The 15,702-nt window shown below is 38.2% G+C and overlaps 1 protein-coding gene across 1 annotated transcript in view; it reads left to right on the top strand.

Annotated features, from left to right (window-relative positions):
* The window catches only part of pth1r (parathyroid hormone 1 receptor), a 53,521-nt gene that overhangs the window by 34,212 nt on the left and 3,607 nt on the right, over positions 1–15,702 (top strand). The window contains exons 3-12 of the mRNA XM_030751001.1: positions 1,134–1,244; positions 1,434–1,555; positions 4,832–4,926; positions 6,724–6,910; positions 12,177–12,330; positions 12,724–12,784; positions 13,628–13,694; positions 13,830–13,924; positions 15,111–15,252; positions 15,598–15,639. Of these exons, the coding sequence (XP_030606861.1) occupies positions 1,134–1,244; positions 1,434–1,555; positions 4,832–4,926; positions 6,724–6,910; positions 12,177–12,330; positions 12,724–12,784; positions 13,628–13,694; positions 13,830–13,924; positions 15,111–15,252; positions 15,598–15,639 (1,076 nt within the window). The remainder of the gene's footprint in view (positions 1–1,133; positions 1,245–1,433; positions 1,556–4,831; positions 4,927–6,723; positions 6,911–12,176; positions 12,331–12,723; positions 12,785–13,627; positions 13,695–13,829; positions 13,925–15,110; positions 15,253–15,597; positions 15,640–15,702) is intronic.

The following is a 15,702-nucleotide window of genomic DNA, read 5'->3' as shown; positions in this document are numbered from 1 at the left end:
TGAAAAGACTTGAAAGATGTTTTTTGTGATCAGCAGGGTCACCATAGAGCCAGCAGTCTTGTAAACATCTGGGGAAAGTGAGGAAAATACTAAGAATGTTTGTTATAGGGATTCCTGGACAACTTTTTGCGCTCATAACAATCCTCATAAAAAGTCTAAAGCTAAACAGAAACGTTCAAGATTTATTTCATCAGCCAGTTCTAAGAAGAATATGCAATAGCTGTTGTTTTTATGTGATGTTCAAAAATAAATGAATAGTAGTACATTTGAAACTTCATGGATAACAGCACTAATTATATTTTAGCACTAAAAACATCATTTTGATTAAAGAACATGTGCATACTGGTGGATTAACCATCATAGAAACATAAAAAATTATTTTTGTAATTACCAATGCTGTTAATTTGGTGGTGGTGGTCTAATAAATTTGTTAAGCACTGTAACTGCAAAAATTAATCTTCTTCTTTGTCTCAAATGTGAGAACCTGCACATTTTTTATTTTTTAAATTGTTAGTTAAATTGAATTAGGTCCATGTTTAAAAAAAATGCTCAAAAACATATGATACAGATTATGAACTATGTAATACAGCACTTTTACTTTTCCATAATTGGGTACTTAGAGTACTACAGTGCAACTAGTGTTAAAGGAAATCTTTAAATGCTAAAACCAATTCCATACAACATTATAACAGTTGTCATGTTTTCAACAATGGAGCAGTTATGGAAATATTCAGCAGCCAACAAACAAGCCTTAATGAACACACCAGAGTCAATGGACAACTTGTTGTCAGCATGCGGGGAATTCCATGGTTGCAGATCTTAATTATGTTACAATAGATGGGAAATGGACAGGCATGTGTTTCTTTTGGTGACCCATGTTTCCCACAAGCAGAACAAAAATTATTTAGGAAAAAAGGGGCAGTTTTGCCACACATTAAATTACAAGGTTGCTTCTGCAGTGCCATTCCAGTGCTGTTTATGTATCATGTAACTACTTGGTAAAATACAACAAAATCCCCCCAAAACATACAAATTTTGAAAATGCCTGCTGACATTTATTTAACTACTATAGTCACGAGAGAACAATACACTCTGGATTTAGTTTTAAGTCACCACTTTTCTTTTCTCTGCAGATGGTTTCTGCTCACCAGAATGGGATGGCATTGTTTGTTGGCCTGAAGGGCCTCCTGGAAAGCTTGTATCCACTGTCTGTCCAGTGTATATCTATGACTTCAACCATAAAGGTAAGCTTGGCCCTGGATACAGTAGGCAGTTAAATCCCTGAATTTTGAGTGAGTTACAGTACACTGTGCAACTGCAAACTGTAAAGTACAGTTATAGCCAGAGCTCTCTCTCAAACCTCTTTTGCAATTTATTTAATTATGCAGCTTTAAATCTGTAATTAAAAATAGAGTTCTTTTGTTGATGTCTAGGACTAGCATACCGTCGGTGTGACAACAATGGAACATGGGAGCTGGCAGCAGCCAACAAAACATGGGCCAATTATAGTGAATGTGCAAAATTCCTCTCCCATTACAACCAAAGCTATGAAAAGGTAAGATCCGTCTCATTTACATTTACATGCTCGTTGACACTGTCTCCTACCAAAATAATTAAGAGCAGTACTCGGAGTGAATGCATCACCAGAGCAAATTGTCACACTTAAACCATTTAAGAAAAATTTTACCCTGCAATTACAATACCTTTGAAATGTATAACACATTTGTAATATGCCTTCCTACTAATGTGCAATGCAAATAAAGTCTGATCATAATTATTGAAATGATGAGATGATAACAAGGAGAGCAATGTGCATACTTTTGATAATATACACTATATTGCCAAAAGAATTTGCTCACATGCCTTTACACATATGAACTTGAGTGACATCCCATTCTTAATCCATAGGGTTTAATATAACAGCTTCAACTCTTCTGTGAAGGCTTTCCACAAGGTTTAGGAGTGTGTTTATGGGTATTTTCACCATTTTTCCAGAAGTGAGGGCAGACACTGATCTTGGATGAAAAGGTTTGACTCCATTCTCACTCATCCCAAAGGTGTTCTGTTGGGTTGCGGTCAGAACTCTGTGCAGGCCAGTCAAGTTCTTCCACACCAAACTCACTCATCCATGTCTTTATGGACCTTGGTTTGTGCACTGGTGTGCACTCATGTTGGACCAGGAAGGGGCCATCCCCAAACTGTTCCCACAAAGTTGGGAGCATGAAATTGTCCAAAATGTCTTGGTATGCTGAAGCATTAAGATTTCCTTTCACTGGAACTAAGGGGCTGTTCCCAACCCCTGAAAAACAACCCTACGCCATAATCCCCCCTCCACCAAACTTTAAACTTGGCACAGTGCAGTCAGACAGGTACCGTTCTCCTGGCAACCACCACACCCAGACTTGCCCATCGGATTACCAGACAGAGAAGCGTGATTCGTCACTCCAGAGAGCATGTCTTCACTGCACTAGAGCTTTACACTACTGCATCTGACACATTGTATTGTGCTTGGTGATGTAAGGCTTGGAGGCAGCTGCATGGCCATGGAAATCCATCCCATGAAGCTCTCTACACAATGTTCTTGAGCTAATCTGAAGGCCACATGAAGTTTGGCGGTCTGTAGCAATTGGCTCTCCAGAAAGTTGGTGACCTCTGTTTACGATAAACCTCAGCATCCAGCCACGCTACTCTGTGATTTAATGTGGCCTAACACTTTGTGGCTGAGTTACTGCCATTCCCAGTCACGTCTAATTTGTTATAATGTCACCAACAGTTGACTGTGGACTGTTTAGTAGTGAGGAATCTGCACAACTGGACTTGTTGCACAGGTGGCATCCTATCATGGTACCACGCTGGAATTCACTGAGCTCAGGAGAGAGCGAACCATTCTTTCACAAATGCTTGTAGAAATAGTCTGCATGCCTCGGTGCTTGGTTTGATACGCCTGTGGAAGTGATTGGAACCCTTGAATTCAATGGTTCAAACTGAAAACAGTGCCGGATTAGTCTTGAACTGAGTCCTTCCTTTGCGAAAACTAAAAAATAACTAAGAACTCACCTTACATAACTCAGTTATAATTTAGACTGATGGAGTCACAGTTGAGCTTTTTTCATTGTTCATTTTTTTCAGCATTTTGTTATGCACCCTTATCAGTGACATTCTTGTGAATGCTATATCTTAGGAATTTCTTCAAATCTTAAGAAAGAACTGACTAGATTTTCATCTCCTTTGAAAACCCTTAGTGAGGAACATGACCAACCATTATTGTACTATTATATGGGAAGAATTTCTGAAAATCTTGAACACTGGCAGTGCAACTTTGCTTTGACACAGACACAACAGCATCACTGAGGTCAGGCGCAGATGACCTCAATGATGCTGATGATAGGTGACAAGACCTGGCTCCTAGTCAGCGTTCCAGCTCATCACAGGTGTTTTCAAGGTGTTTGATGGGATAGAAGTCAGAGCAGGCCAGACCTGTGTTGGGCCATTGAGCGTAAAAGTTATTTCCTTATAGACTCCACCTAGATCATGAGGGAGATATACACTGCAGAAGGGATTGTTTTCCAGGTTTTAACAGACTTTTAAAGATGTTTGGAAAGGGTTAATAGAGTTGCAGAACCTCATACTGTAGAGCAATCTATTTCATTGATTTGAAGCGGTTACAGAGAAAGGTAATTGCTGTGAAATTATTGTTGTAGAGTTATGATTTTTCTTCTCTGAAGCCAAACCATAAAAAGTAGTAGCAGAATAAGTGTATTGACATACTTGGGCCCAGACTTGGGTGTGTTGCATATTTAGCTGTACATTCATTAACAGCTGAGGCTGATTGTGTTTTTAATTTTAGATCTTTGTTGTCATTTATCTGATGCTATGGTTGAAAAATAGTCTTTATAGTTTTTCATTTGTTTTGTTGTTTTTCATAGCTGTCCTGTCAGTTGATGCTGTTTATTAGTTGTGTATCCTGACACCGTGTCATAGACAATTGAACATTTCCAGCAAACACACACATCTTACAAAATTCATATGTTTAACACTAATAAAGATTGTTATCTATAATACCATACACACTGACATCACAATTACACCACAAAGCATTGTGAGGAAACAGTCAAAAGGAAGAAACACAGGAGCCTTTGTACTATAGCCCAGTATGAGTGTGTAGATGTGACCTTGAGTGGAAGTGCTTCTGTAGTGTTTCCCTGCTATTGCTAATAGTGTTAGACGTCAGCATTGGCAGTAAATATCTCTTGTAAGAAGGGCAAAAAACTTGTTAAAATATTGATAAATATAAACATTCAAAGGCTGTCAGAAAGCTGTGAAAGCTGTCATACTTTGATCATTACCCTTTTTTGGCCTGAAATGATACAGCTGTCATCTTTATGACTTCTGATGTTCATGTCGATGCTCCTCCAGAGGAGCAGTTGCAGTACTTAATGATAAATATATGTGCATGAATTAAAGCAAACACAGCCATACTGCAGACGCGTGTTTTTCTGGTAAAAGATCCTGATGCTAAATGATAACAGCAGTGTAATATCAGCTTACATCACAAGGGGCTAATGGCACTTTTAATGTGTTGACGTGCAGAGGGTTTGGTTATCTTGCAGCCAGCCTGCTGCTGGAGGATCAAACTGATGTCCAGTGTATTAATGCTTCCCAGTGACAAGCCAGGTTATTTTGGGACATCCTTAAACAAATGTTTCCAACAAATAGAATTAATATTTTGACTAAAATGTGCAGTGCATCAAATGATGCAATTAGGAAGGGATAATGTGTCTGGTGTTTTGGTGCCCTGTTGATATTCTAACAAATTATCCTTTTCCAACAGGAGGTCTTTCACCGTCTGTATCTCATTTACACGGTTGGGTACTCAATCTCTTTGGGATCACTCATGGTGGCTGTCGTCATTTTAGGATATTTTCGGTGAGTCGATGCTGCTGCTGCTGGATTTTTTCAACCTGATGTTCCCAAAAGAGAGGGCGTTTGATACAGGGTTAGAAATTAAGGTTAGAGCAATTGCAGAAGGGATCAAAACAGGGAGTCTAAATGATTCCCAGCATGATGGCATGATGAAAATTAATTAAATCCATGCCACTTCATGAGCTGCAAACAAGCAGTGAAACTGAGAGTGTATTCATTTCATGATGACTTAGTGCATAAAAGAAGCCTTTTTGTGAAATCATAAACCCTCCACCCCCACCCACCTACCGGATAATCATGCATTGCAATATATGTATTGTGTCACAGAAACGGCATGAAGCACACAATCTGTATCACGCACTACCTCTGACTTTTACTTTGACTTTTAACAGACTATGATATGAGTACCTTTGAGGAGGAGCCTGCCTTCAGGCATGCAGAAAGCATGCCTCATTGTCTGACATTTAGGTTCTTTGTTATTTTCATGCTGATTTCAGATTTTGCTGACACACAACCAAAGTGTGTCGTCTGATTTTTTTCAATTGCTCCAAGCTTATATTTCTACATTTAAACATTTAAAGTTAAAAAAAAAGAAACAAATCTTAAGTGGTGTGAAGAAATGTGAATTCAGAGTCAAGAGCTGTATTTGAAAAGCGTCTCTCCTACTGTACAAACAGAAGCGGAATCAGTCTTACCTTAGGGGTATGTTCTTAAATTAAAAAAAAAAAAAACAGCCCCTTAAACAAGGTTGAATTCAGTTTTCATGTTAGGAAACCATCTCGTTTTGTAATCATTTTTGATTAGCACAGGGCAGATTTGTTATCATTTGCTTATTTTGTTGAGCACAGGGACTATCAGTAATCAATGGGAAGGAACTGTTTACCAGTGCTCCCACCAGCGTGACTTACTGTACAGGCAGGCAGTCAGAAGGTTTTAGGAATGCTCCCAACTGGCACCAGGAAATCTACGGGCAAAATGAGTTTAATAAGTTATCCCAGGGGCCCATCTGACATTCTGGCTCTGTGCTCAGAGTGCTCCAGCCATGTCTCCTCTTTAACACATCAGCTTTTAGACAGGAGAGCTCATAAATGTTTTCCAGGGGGAGAAGAGGGGATATTTTACATTAGCACTTGTGTTCTGGATTTTTCACCAGGGAAATGTACGCTAGATTAGTTTTTCTCAATCAATAGCTCTCTGAGGGTTGCTTGTCAAAGAATTCGACTCATTAATGAGTCTTTAGAGAAAGAAACAGTGGGTAGAAATTACACTGGTCTAACTTCAGTGTCCACTAAATGATGACGAATTTAGACTTTAAACTGCCATGCCTTTTAGAATTTTAGTTGCACTCATATTCATGTCTTGACGCTAATAATGTAACCTTTATAGCTATTGATCCAGTTGATTCCATTGGAGCATGGTGCCAGAAGCACTCCACAGTTGCAAATGTCAACATTTCCACAAATGTTAAAAATGAAGAATTTTTGACTGGTAAACTTCTGCTTTCATGGAAGCAAATTTGCATCCTTTTCAACACATGCTTGCAATTTTGTTTTTACTGCTCACTTTGAGTGTAACGATTCGATATTTGTGTGTTTTAAGATCCTAATTCTCAAGAATGTGTTATAGTCAGCGTGGAATTCAGCTGGCTCTAATTAGGATTCATAGGATTGTGTGTGTGTGTGAAAAGTCGAGCGCAAACATCAAGGTGTAGCAACTTTCTGAAAAAGTTTTTTAAAAAGAGCAATTTCTAATATATCTATCATTTGACCTTACCGCTCTTTTTTATCTGTGTTTTTTTAGACGGCTACACTGTACCAGGAACTACATCCATATGCACCTATTTGTGTCCTACATGCTACGAGCTATAAGCATTTTTGTGAAAGATGTTGTTCTCTACTCTGGATCAACATTAGAGAACATGGAAAGAGTCACAGTGGAAGACCTCAAGTCTATTACTGAAGCTCCACCAGCCAACAAAACACAGTTTGTAAGTAAACCAAATAAAAATAAAAAGGAAATAGAAGGAAAACTAAAACTATAATTTCTATCAGTTTATATAAATATATAAGATATAGTCATTGTAAAATGCAGTATTCATTAAATTCCAAATAATATAATGTCATAAATGGGACCATCAGTATTTGATTGCATTACATGCACAAATAATTTGATTAGTGTTGCTTGGTGTGAAGAGTTCTGCTTCTGCACAGGAAGTGTTCGGTGTGTTTTGCAGAGTCTCAGTTGCTTTTCCAGTACTGCAGCAAATAAACTGTACAGCTTGTCACAATGCCAAGGTTTTACTAGGCCAGTATTTGGCTTTCCCTAACAGTCGAGTCTGAAAAAATGTGTAAAGACTGTGTACTTTTCACAGATGCTTTAATATACAAACAGTTTACGCAATATATTTAGGGATGTCTTTCATTCTGTGTCCCTGCAAAATGAGTTATACTGCATCTGCTTAGCAGATTAAATATTGTGAATATTGTGTATGACACAATGAAGGATCTTGCATGTGTGTACTTTGTCATACGTATATTCGGTTCTTTCTTTCTATTTTGCTGGGAAATGGGAAATAGGTGCAGCAATTTATAGAAATGTGTAATCATAAATAAAAATACAGCATGTGTGGCAAAGTTCTAATCTTACAAGTCTAAACTCTCTTAGGCAGCTTTCTTGTAATTTCTTTAAGTACTCTTCAGGAATAGTTCTCCAGGCTTCTTCCAAAGGACAACCCTCTAAACAGGAATGGTTTTACAGGTAGAGGCCACTGAAATTATTTTCCTCCTCTTCTTTTCTGCCTTTTTTTTTTTTTTACTAGTTTTGCATTCGGCTAGGATCAGTGTCACTACTGGTACCATGAGACAATACCTGGACCCTACAGAGGTTGTACAGGTAGTCCAACTCTTCCAGGACAGCACATTTATATGTGCCATTGCCTAAAGGTTTGCTGTGTCTCCCAGCACAGACTCGAGAGCCTGGAGGAGATTACAGGAGACAGGCAGTTACTCTGGGAGAGCTGGACAGGACTGTAGAAGGTCCTTAACCCATCAGCAGGACCGGTATCTGCTCCTTTGTGCAAGGAGGAACAGGAGGAGCACTGCCAGAGCTGCAAAATGACCTCCATCAGGCCACTGGTGTTAATGTCTCTGACCAAACAATCAGAAACAGACTTCACGAGGGCCCGTTGAGCCTGGCACTGTGGAGCCTGAGTGGTATTTGTCATATAATACAAGAATTGGCAGGTCCACCACTGGTGCCCTGTGCTTTTCACAGATGAGAGCATGTTCACCCTGAACACATGTGACAGACACAAAAGGGTCTGGAGAGGCCATAGAGAATGTTATGCTGCCTGTAACATCAGCATGACCAGTTTAGTGGTGGGAGAATGATGGTCTGGGGAGGCATATCCATAGAGGAGCACATAGATCTCTACAGGCTAGGCAATGGCACAATACTTGCCATTAGGTATTAGAATGAAATCCTTGGACCCACTGTCAGACCCTACGCTGGTGCAGTGGGTCCTGGGTTCCTCCTGGTGCACGACAATGCCTGGCCTCATATGGCAAGAGTTGCCAGGCAGTTCCTGGAGGATGAAGGAACTGGTACCATTGACTGGCCCCCATACTCACCAACAGAACACCAATAGAACACCTCTTGGGCATAATCTTTTTGTCCATCTGATGCCACCAGGTTGCACCTCAGACTGTCCAGGAGCTCAGTGATGCCCTGGTCCAGTTCTGGGAGAAGATCCCTCACGATACCATCTGTCGTTTCATTAAGAGCATGCCCCGAGGGGGCCATACAAATTACCATTTTGAGTCACTGCAATGAAATTTTGCCAAAATGTACTAGCCTTTTGCATTTTTTTTTTTCACTTTAATTTTTTGGGGTGTTTTTGAATTCAGCCCTCTGTAGGTTGATAATTTTTCACAGATGAGAGCACCCCCCCCCTTTAATTTTTCTTGCAGTATATTCAAGGACACACTACACACCATGTTGAGATATACCAAGTTTTTGGCTAATAGGTCTTTGGGAAACACCTTGTTGGTGCAAAAATACTATTTTATGCCTGTCAAACTGTGTTATCTTTGGCATATCTCACACTAACTGGCAGGCTGAAAACTCTTTAGAAAAAGTGTTTCCCATATGTTGCATGGTGATAACTCACTTAGTTTCAAAACTTTACATTATAAATGAAATAAAGCATTTTCAGTTTAATTTGTATGAAAATGAAAGTCAGAACTTGAAACAATGAATTCAGAAACTTTGTTCTACACACATACAGATAATGAATTAAGACAGTGGGATGAACACAGAAAATAACAGGCTGTGAATAACACAGGAACAAATGCCATTAAACATTTGTGGATTAGTACACTGGGGACTGATAATTAGACATGCATGAGAATTGAGAAGCTCAAAGCCAGTGAACTATATCCATTCTCTTTAATTAATTTATTTATTTTGTGTAGAAATGCAAATAGACACAGTGTTACTTTGTTCTTGGAAAAAATGCTTTTTAAAAGCAGGAATAATAATTGGTCAATCATATAACACTGTAATTGTGCAGCACAGATGTTGTGGGAAGATACCACAGACAGTGTGAGGCTGCTAAAGCACATCAGAGCTATGAGCTGAATACAAAATAAATCAGCATGCTATTCAAGATGCAGCATATTTACCAGACGTATCATCTTAGCAATGGATAACAGAAATGTTAATTTTGCAGGTACTGGGTTATAGACAAAGTACTGATTTAAGTGGGAACTTGGACCTTATGAAGGTGCAAAATCAAAAATTAAAAAAATCAGCAAAAGTTAAACGTTAACCTCTTTCTGTCTGTAGATAATTCCACTGCAGCCCATACAAAAATCTAGTAGTTGCTGAAGGTTTGCACTCAGAACCAGGATTGTCAGTCCTGTGATGGCAAAGACAGGTGGCCACATAAAGCTATGGCTTTCATAATAAGTGAAAACTTATACTTGTTGGTGGTAGGGAGGAAATTGATCCTCAAACTCTGGGGACCAATGAAATTTAATGGTGATCCATTAACACTTAAATCTATACAGTGGGTTGTTAGCACTCAGATCTGTGCTCAGTTATGTCTGTGAAGCATTCATATATCTAACTATTCACACCAATTTGTTTGTTTTTTCAGGAATTTTCTCAAAATGCAAAATTGCATTTCTCAAAATGCAAAAAACAAAGAAAGAAAGAAAGAAAGAAAGAAAGAAAGAAAGAAAGAAAGAAAGAATTTTTATCAGAAAAGCATTTGGCTAGAGACTCAAAGTATATAATGAGACTATATACTGTGCCTAAACTCACACAGTGATCCACAGGAAAGTGTGTCTTGTTTGGATTGTTTCCACAGTAACAAAATAGCATTGTAACCCGATTGCAGATGTTGTTCGGAGCAGTGTTTTCCCACTGGAGAACTGCGATGACAGCAGCTCTGCAAATTAAGATGTTCCTGAGGCCACTGATAATGATACATTTTATGTGTTATTCAAGAATCTCATCATTTGAATGCAGAACTGCATTAAATTTGCCAATGCATTAGCAAAAAATGGCCCAGCTGTCAAAATGTGTCCAATTACTGTACCAGTCCCAAAGAAAAGTAACGCCTGAAGATGGGGGAATCTCGTGAAGTTACCTCGACTATCTCAGCTCTTCTGCTATGAGCATACAGTACATTGTGCAGTTAAATTTCTAACTATCGGAGTCAGCAGATCTCAAACAAAACATACATTATTCTTGAGCTGCAGTGAACCCAGCTACAGAAAAATAAAGCGGTGCCATGATTTACACTCAAGGTCTTAAGTCTGTCCAGAACTATTCTTGATCACAGAACAGTGGATCAATGAGCACTTTGTGCAGTAACCATGCTGCAATAATCACAAGCATGCAAATGTGATTAGGGATTAATATGATACCTAATGTGGGCTACAGAGGCCTGTGTGAAAGATGAGCCAGTATATAATTCAAATACACTCACCAGCCACTGGCTGGTGGGACCCCTTTTGCTTTCAGAACTGTCTTAGTTCTTCATAGCATACAGTAGATCCAATTAGGTGTTCTATCGCCTTGTCAGTTCATTTTCCGAAGTAATCTTCTTGGTGTAGTTTCGTTGAAATAGCTGATAATCAAGAAAAAGCTGGTAGCAACTTGTTGGCTTTAAATAAATTATTGCCCCCTGCTGGTACAGCAACTTAAGCATGGGTGTCCAATTCATTCCTAGGACAGGCAAAGTGTGACATCCACATAGTGGACCCGCGGGTCTATTACACACGGTTGGAGTATTTTGCTGAGTGAATCCCGCCTAAAATTTTTTTTATCATATTCAGTGTCCTATAGTGAAAAATCTGAATATAAGTAACATAAGGCGTGCTTTATGCCTTTCAGCAAAAAAGTCAGCCAAACGTGCACGACTTAATAATTCATGCAGACATAAGTTGAAGCTGCTTGAAGCAAGACAAAAAGATAGAATAGAAGAATATTAAAAGATTCAGTAACAAGTAAAACACATTTAAAAAAATGTAAAAGAGTGTACTTAATGTGTGAATTAACTTCATTTAGTAAAAGGTTGCAGCCAACAGAAATGTTTAAGCCTTGATGTAAATAAAGTGATCGTTGGAGCAGTTCTGTAGGGGGTTTTTTTTATTATCAGGATTTCTGGGAACTTTTTCAATTATGGGGCACAGTATTGCAAAAAAAAAATTAATTTGCCAACTTTTTCAGTACAATTTAGACAGTATGCAGGACTTTGCAGTGTCAGAACAGTTTCCTCCTCCTGTCTCATGAAATATATGTGCAAAGTGTTTTTCTGCCTAGCTGCAGGATGCATAAAAAACCAAATTCTTTCTCTCTAATGCTTAGTTTGACCCTGGGGGATAGTAAGTAATACTGTACCCAGACAACCTGAGAGGTGTGAATGGTTCAGAATGTATCAGCAGGCATGAAATGTATTTTGGACCTAAACCTTCCAATGCTCTTTAAACCAAGTAGCATTTGAAATTCAGTTCTTTGGCACACAGGAAACCCGTGCTGACGTGAGAAAACTGTAGAGGTCCACAATCCATGTCGGTATCATTAAAAAAAAGCACCCCTCTTGTTTATCATCTGTAGCTGAAATTAAAGCACTACTGCTATAGGTCTGTGTTAGAATTATAAGGTATTTGTTTAAAATATGTAATTTTTTTTTTCTGCATGAAATTCTTTACATTTGCACTACTTTTTTTTCCTTTTTTTTATAGATTAGCTGTAAGGTGGTTGTGACCTTGTTCCTGTACTTCCTGGCAACCAATTACTACTGGATCCTCGTGGAGGGTCTCTACCTCCACAGTCTCATTTTTATGACATTCTTCTCTGATAGAAAGTACCTCTGGGGATTTACTCTGATTGGATGGGGTGAGTTTGGCTTAATTTATATTGTACTTGCATGCGCTTAATGACTTGTAAAGTAACTCTTATCAAAGGAATTTAATTTTTGACTGTCTAATTAGTATGCAAATAAATTTGAACACTTTGAGGTACTTCCAAATTTTAGTTCTGAGATGATTCTTAGAACTAAGAAAGGACAATGAGAGAGTGACTGATTTGGTTAAAAAAAAAATGCATGAATATGGGCTTCACAGTTCCTGCATTGTACACACTGTGCGTATAAATATCATAAGCACAGCGCATACAATGTGGATGCTGTGCTACCCGGGTTCTACTCATATAAGCAAATTATTTTTGTCAGTGTGATTTTTTTTTTTTTTTTATCATATCAAGTTTGATATTTTTTATTTTATTTTTTAGGTGTACCAGCTGTGTTTGTAACCATTTGGGCAACTGTGAGAGCCACATTTGCAGACACAGAGTAAGCGATCTGTAGAAGTAATTTTATAAATTTATAAATGTATTTATTTGTCTTTATGAATCACACGTACAGCCTCATAAATGGCTTTACATATTAATCCAAGAATATTTGGTACTAGTGTCCTTTCACTTTATTGGATTCTCAAATAAAGTTTAAGCACCTATACGAAAGTGAATTCAAATTCCGTTTCCAAATGGGCAACAACTTCAGCAGAGACTAAACTGCCAAACCAGCTTGGCAGGACCTCAACCCCCTCCAACTACCACTATCTGCAATGTTCACATTGGTCTCATACTATAGTAAAACATGAAGTCTCTGCAGCTGGGACCTCATGACTAAGCTAGTATCAAGCAGCTATAAAGTGGAACTAAAACACATAATTCTCTTCTCAGTCAGTGCTGAGAAGAGAACATTTCTGCCCCTCATCTAGACAATTTTTTTTTTTGGCAGAAAAACCTGCCATACCTGATAATAACCACAACTGGAGCATGTACCTGTGTTAAGTTATTTAGGTAACTGAGTAAAAATAAGAAATCCATATGGTCTACAATCAAAGCAGCCTGCTGTTAATTCCATACTTAACCTAAAGAAAATGCTATCAATGTTCAGTCTATAAAGATTTTGTTATTTTTAAGCCTGTGTGAAAAGTTAAACAATTTAAGGACCTTTGAAAGCCATAAAACATAAAGTGGTGTCATATTTCTATCTGGATGAAGCCAGTGCCCTATCTGTAGATCTGTCTTATCTTCCTGTATTGTGAAATTTTGGCAGAAATTATTAAAATCCCAGGAGTATTTCCATATCGCTGGCTAATCCATGTCTTTTTACTGTTTTTTACTACAGGTGCTGGGACTTAAGTGCAGGCAATTTGAAATGGATATATCAAGTGCCTATCCTGGTTGCAGTAGTGGTGAGTACATACTTCATCTTTCCCCTACTGTGTGGGAAATGACAGTGTTTTGCTGCACCTGTGGCATTACAGCTGATGGATTAGACACCTTTTCGTGATTCTTATTCTAACACTATGTTTCTATTTTCTCTTCAGATTAATTTTCTGCTGTTCCTGAACATCGTTCGAGTCTTGGCAACTAAACTACGGGAAACAAATGCTGGAAGGTGTGACACCAGACAACAGTACAGGTACTATCAGAGTGAAAAATGATTATTTTATTATTTTTATATAATAAAATGAGTCATATTATTTCATATTATGAATCAGACATAATTTGAAATATTTGTAAATTGCAGCCAGCAGGGATAATATTTGTATCATGGGATAGGTGGCCAAGATTGTACATAATAATGCTACTTTAATATGTAATCTGTGTACACAATATGGACAAGAGTATTAGGCCATACTTCTTAATCTTTGAATTCAGGTGTTTTTAGTCTCATTGTATAAAATCAAACAGCCAGCCATGCTGTCTACCTTTACAAATATTTATGAAAGAATGGGTCATTTCTAATTAATTCCAGTGTGGTGCTGTAATAGGATGATAATGTGATATTCTGTCATCATCTTTAAGTGGTATTATTGCACAGTGGAAGCATTTAGGAACCAGAGTAACTCGGCCATGAAGCAGCAGGCCACGTAAAGTTACAGAGCAGGGTCACCAAGTGCTGAGGCACATGCTGTGTAAAAGTTGCCAATGCTCTGCTGACTCAGTTACTGCAGAGCTCCAGACCTCCTCTGGCATTGACATCAGCACAAAAACTGTGCACCCAGAACTTCATGGTATTGATTTCCATTGCTGAGCAGCTCCTGTAAGTAGGTGTAATATGGAGGTGGCCCAGTACTTTTACCCATATGATATATTTTCTAAATAAATCATTTATCCATCTCAGGGTCACAGAGAGGGTAAAGCCTATCCCAAATGTCAAAGGGGAAAAGGCTAGTTACACACTGGACAGGTTATAGGTCCATCGTAGTTCCAACACAGAGACACCTAACTCTAAACCACTCAGCTGCAGTGAATTTCATCATTTAACTTTTAAGATGTGACAAATTCCCAACACAGACTGCAAGGTCATCTTTAAATTCCAACTGTTCAGTATTATTCGATATTCAATTTTAAATGTTTTAAAACAGAGAAAATCATCAAACCTTTGCATGTAAAAAGTTGGAAGTAAAGCTTGATTCGCATTTTTTTGCTGACAGATTACTTGAACCTTCAATCCACCAACTCATCCTTATTGTTAATCAGTGAATTAATATGTTAAAGTGAAGCAAACTAAATGAACAGACTGATGAATACATTACCTTTAGCAAATGAGATAAACAGTTGTATTTTGTTATGAGTGTGAATTGTTTTCGTAACTGTTACAGAAAGCTGTTGAAGTCCACTCTGGTGTTGATGCCTCTGTTTGGTGTCCACTACATCATATTCCACGCCATGCCGTATACAGAGGTGTCTGCAATTCCATGGCTGATCCAGATGCATTACGAGATGCTGTTTAACTCCTTCCAGGTAAAGCTGCTGTGATAGAGATCTAATTTTATTCTGAAATAAATAATGACGTGTTCTTTCAAGCGAACCCAATCAGATTGGACTGATTTGTCAGGATTTGAAATGCCCTAAGGGTTAACGTTATCACCAAAAACCAGTTACCAAATGTCCAGTTGTTGCTTATTGTTTAGTTCTTGAGTTCTGGTTAGATCTTAATTAAGATTAGAAGAACAACAGGAGGAGCTGATGACTGAAAATATCATACAAAATGCCAAATTTTACAGCTAAAATGTCAAATTAAAGTGCACGTCAAAGATAGCTGGTTTATAGATAATGTGAATAAAATCACTGTTTACTCTTTTGCAGGGATTGCTAGTGGCAATTATATACTGCTTTTGCAATGGAGAGGTAAGAGCTCAGGAGTGTTCCCTTTCACACATTTTTGACTCTGCTGCTTTTATATATATATCT

Source organism: Archocentrus centrarchus, chromosome 17 (assembly GCF_007364275.1).
Source record: "Archocentrus centrarchus isolate MPI-CPG fArcCen1 chromosome 17, fArcCen1, whole genome shotgun sequence".
Lineage (NCBI taxonomy): Eukaryota > Metazoa > Chordata > Actinopteri > Cichliformes > Cichlidae > Archocentrus > Archocentrus centrarchus.
Note: the sequence above shows the minus strand (reverse complement) of the source record. Positions and strands in the feature narration are given on the sequence as shown.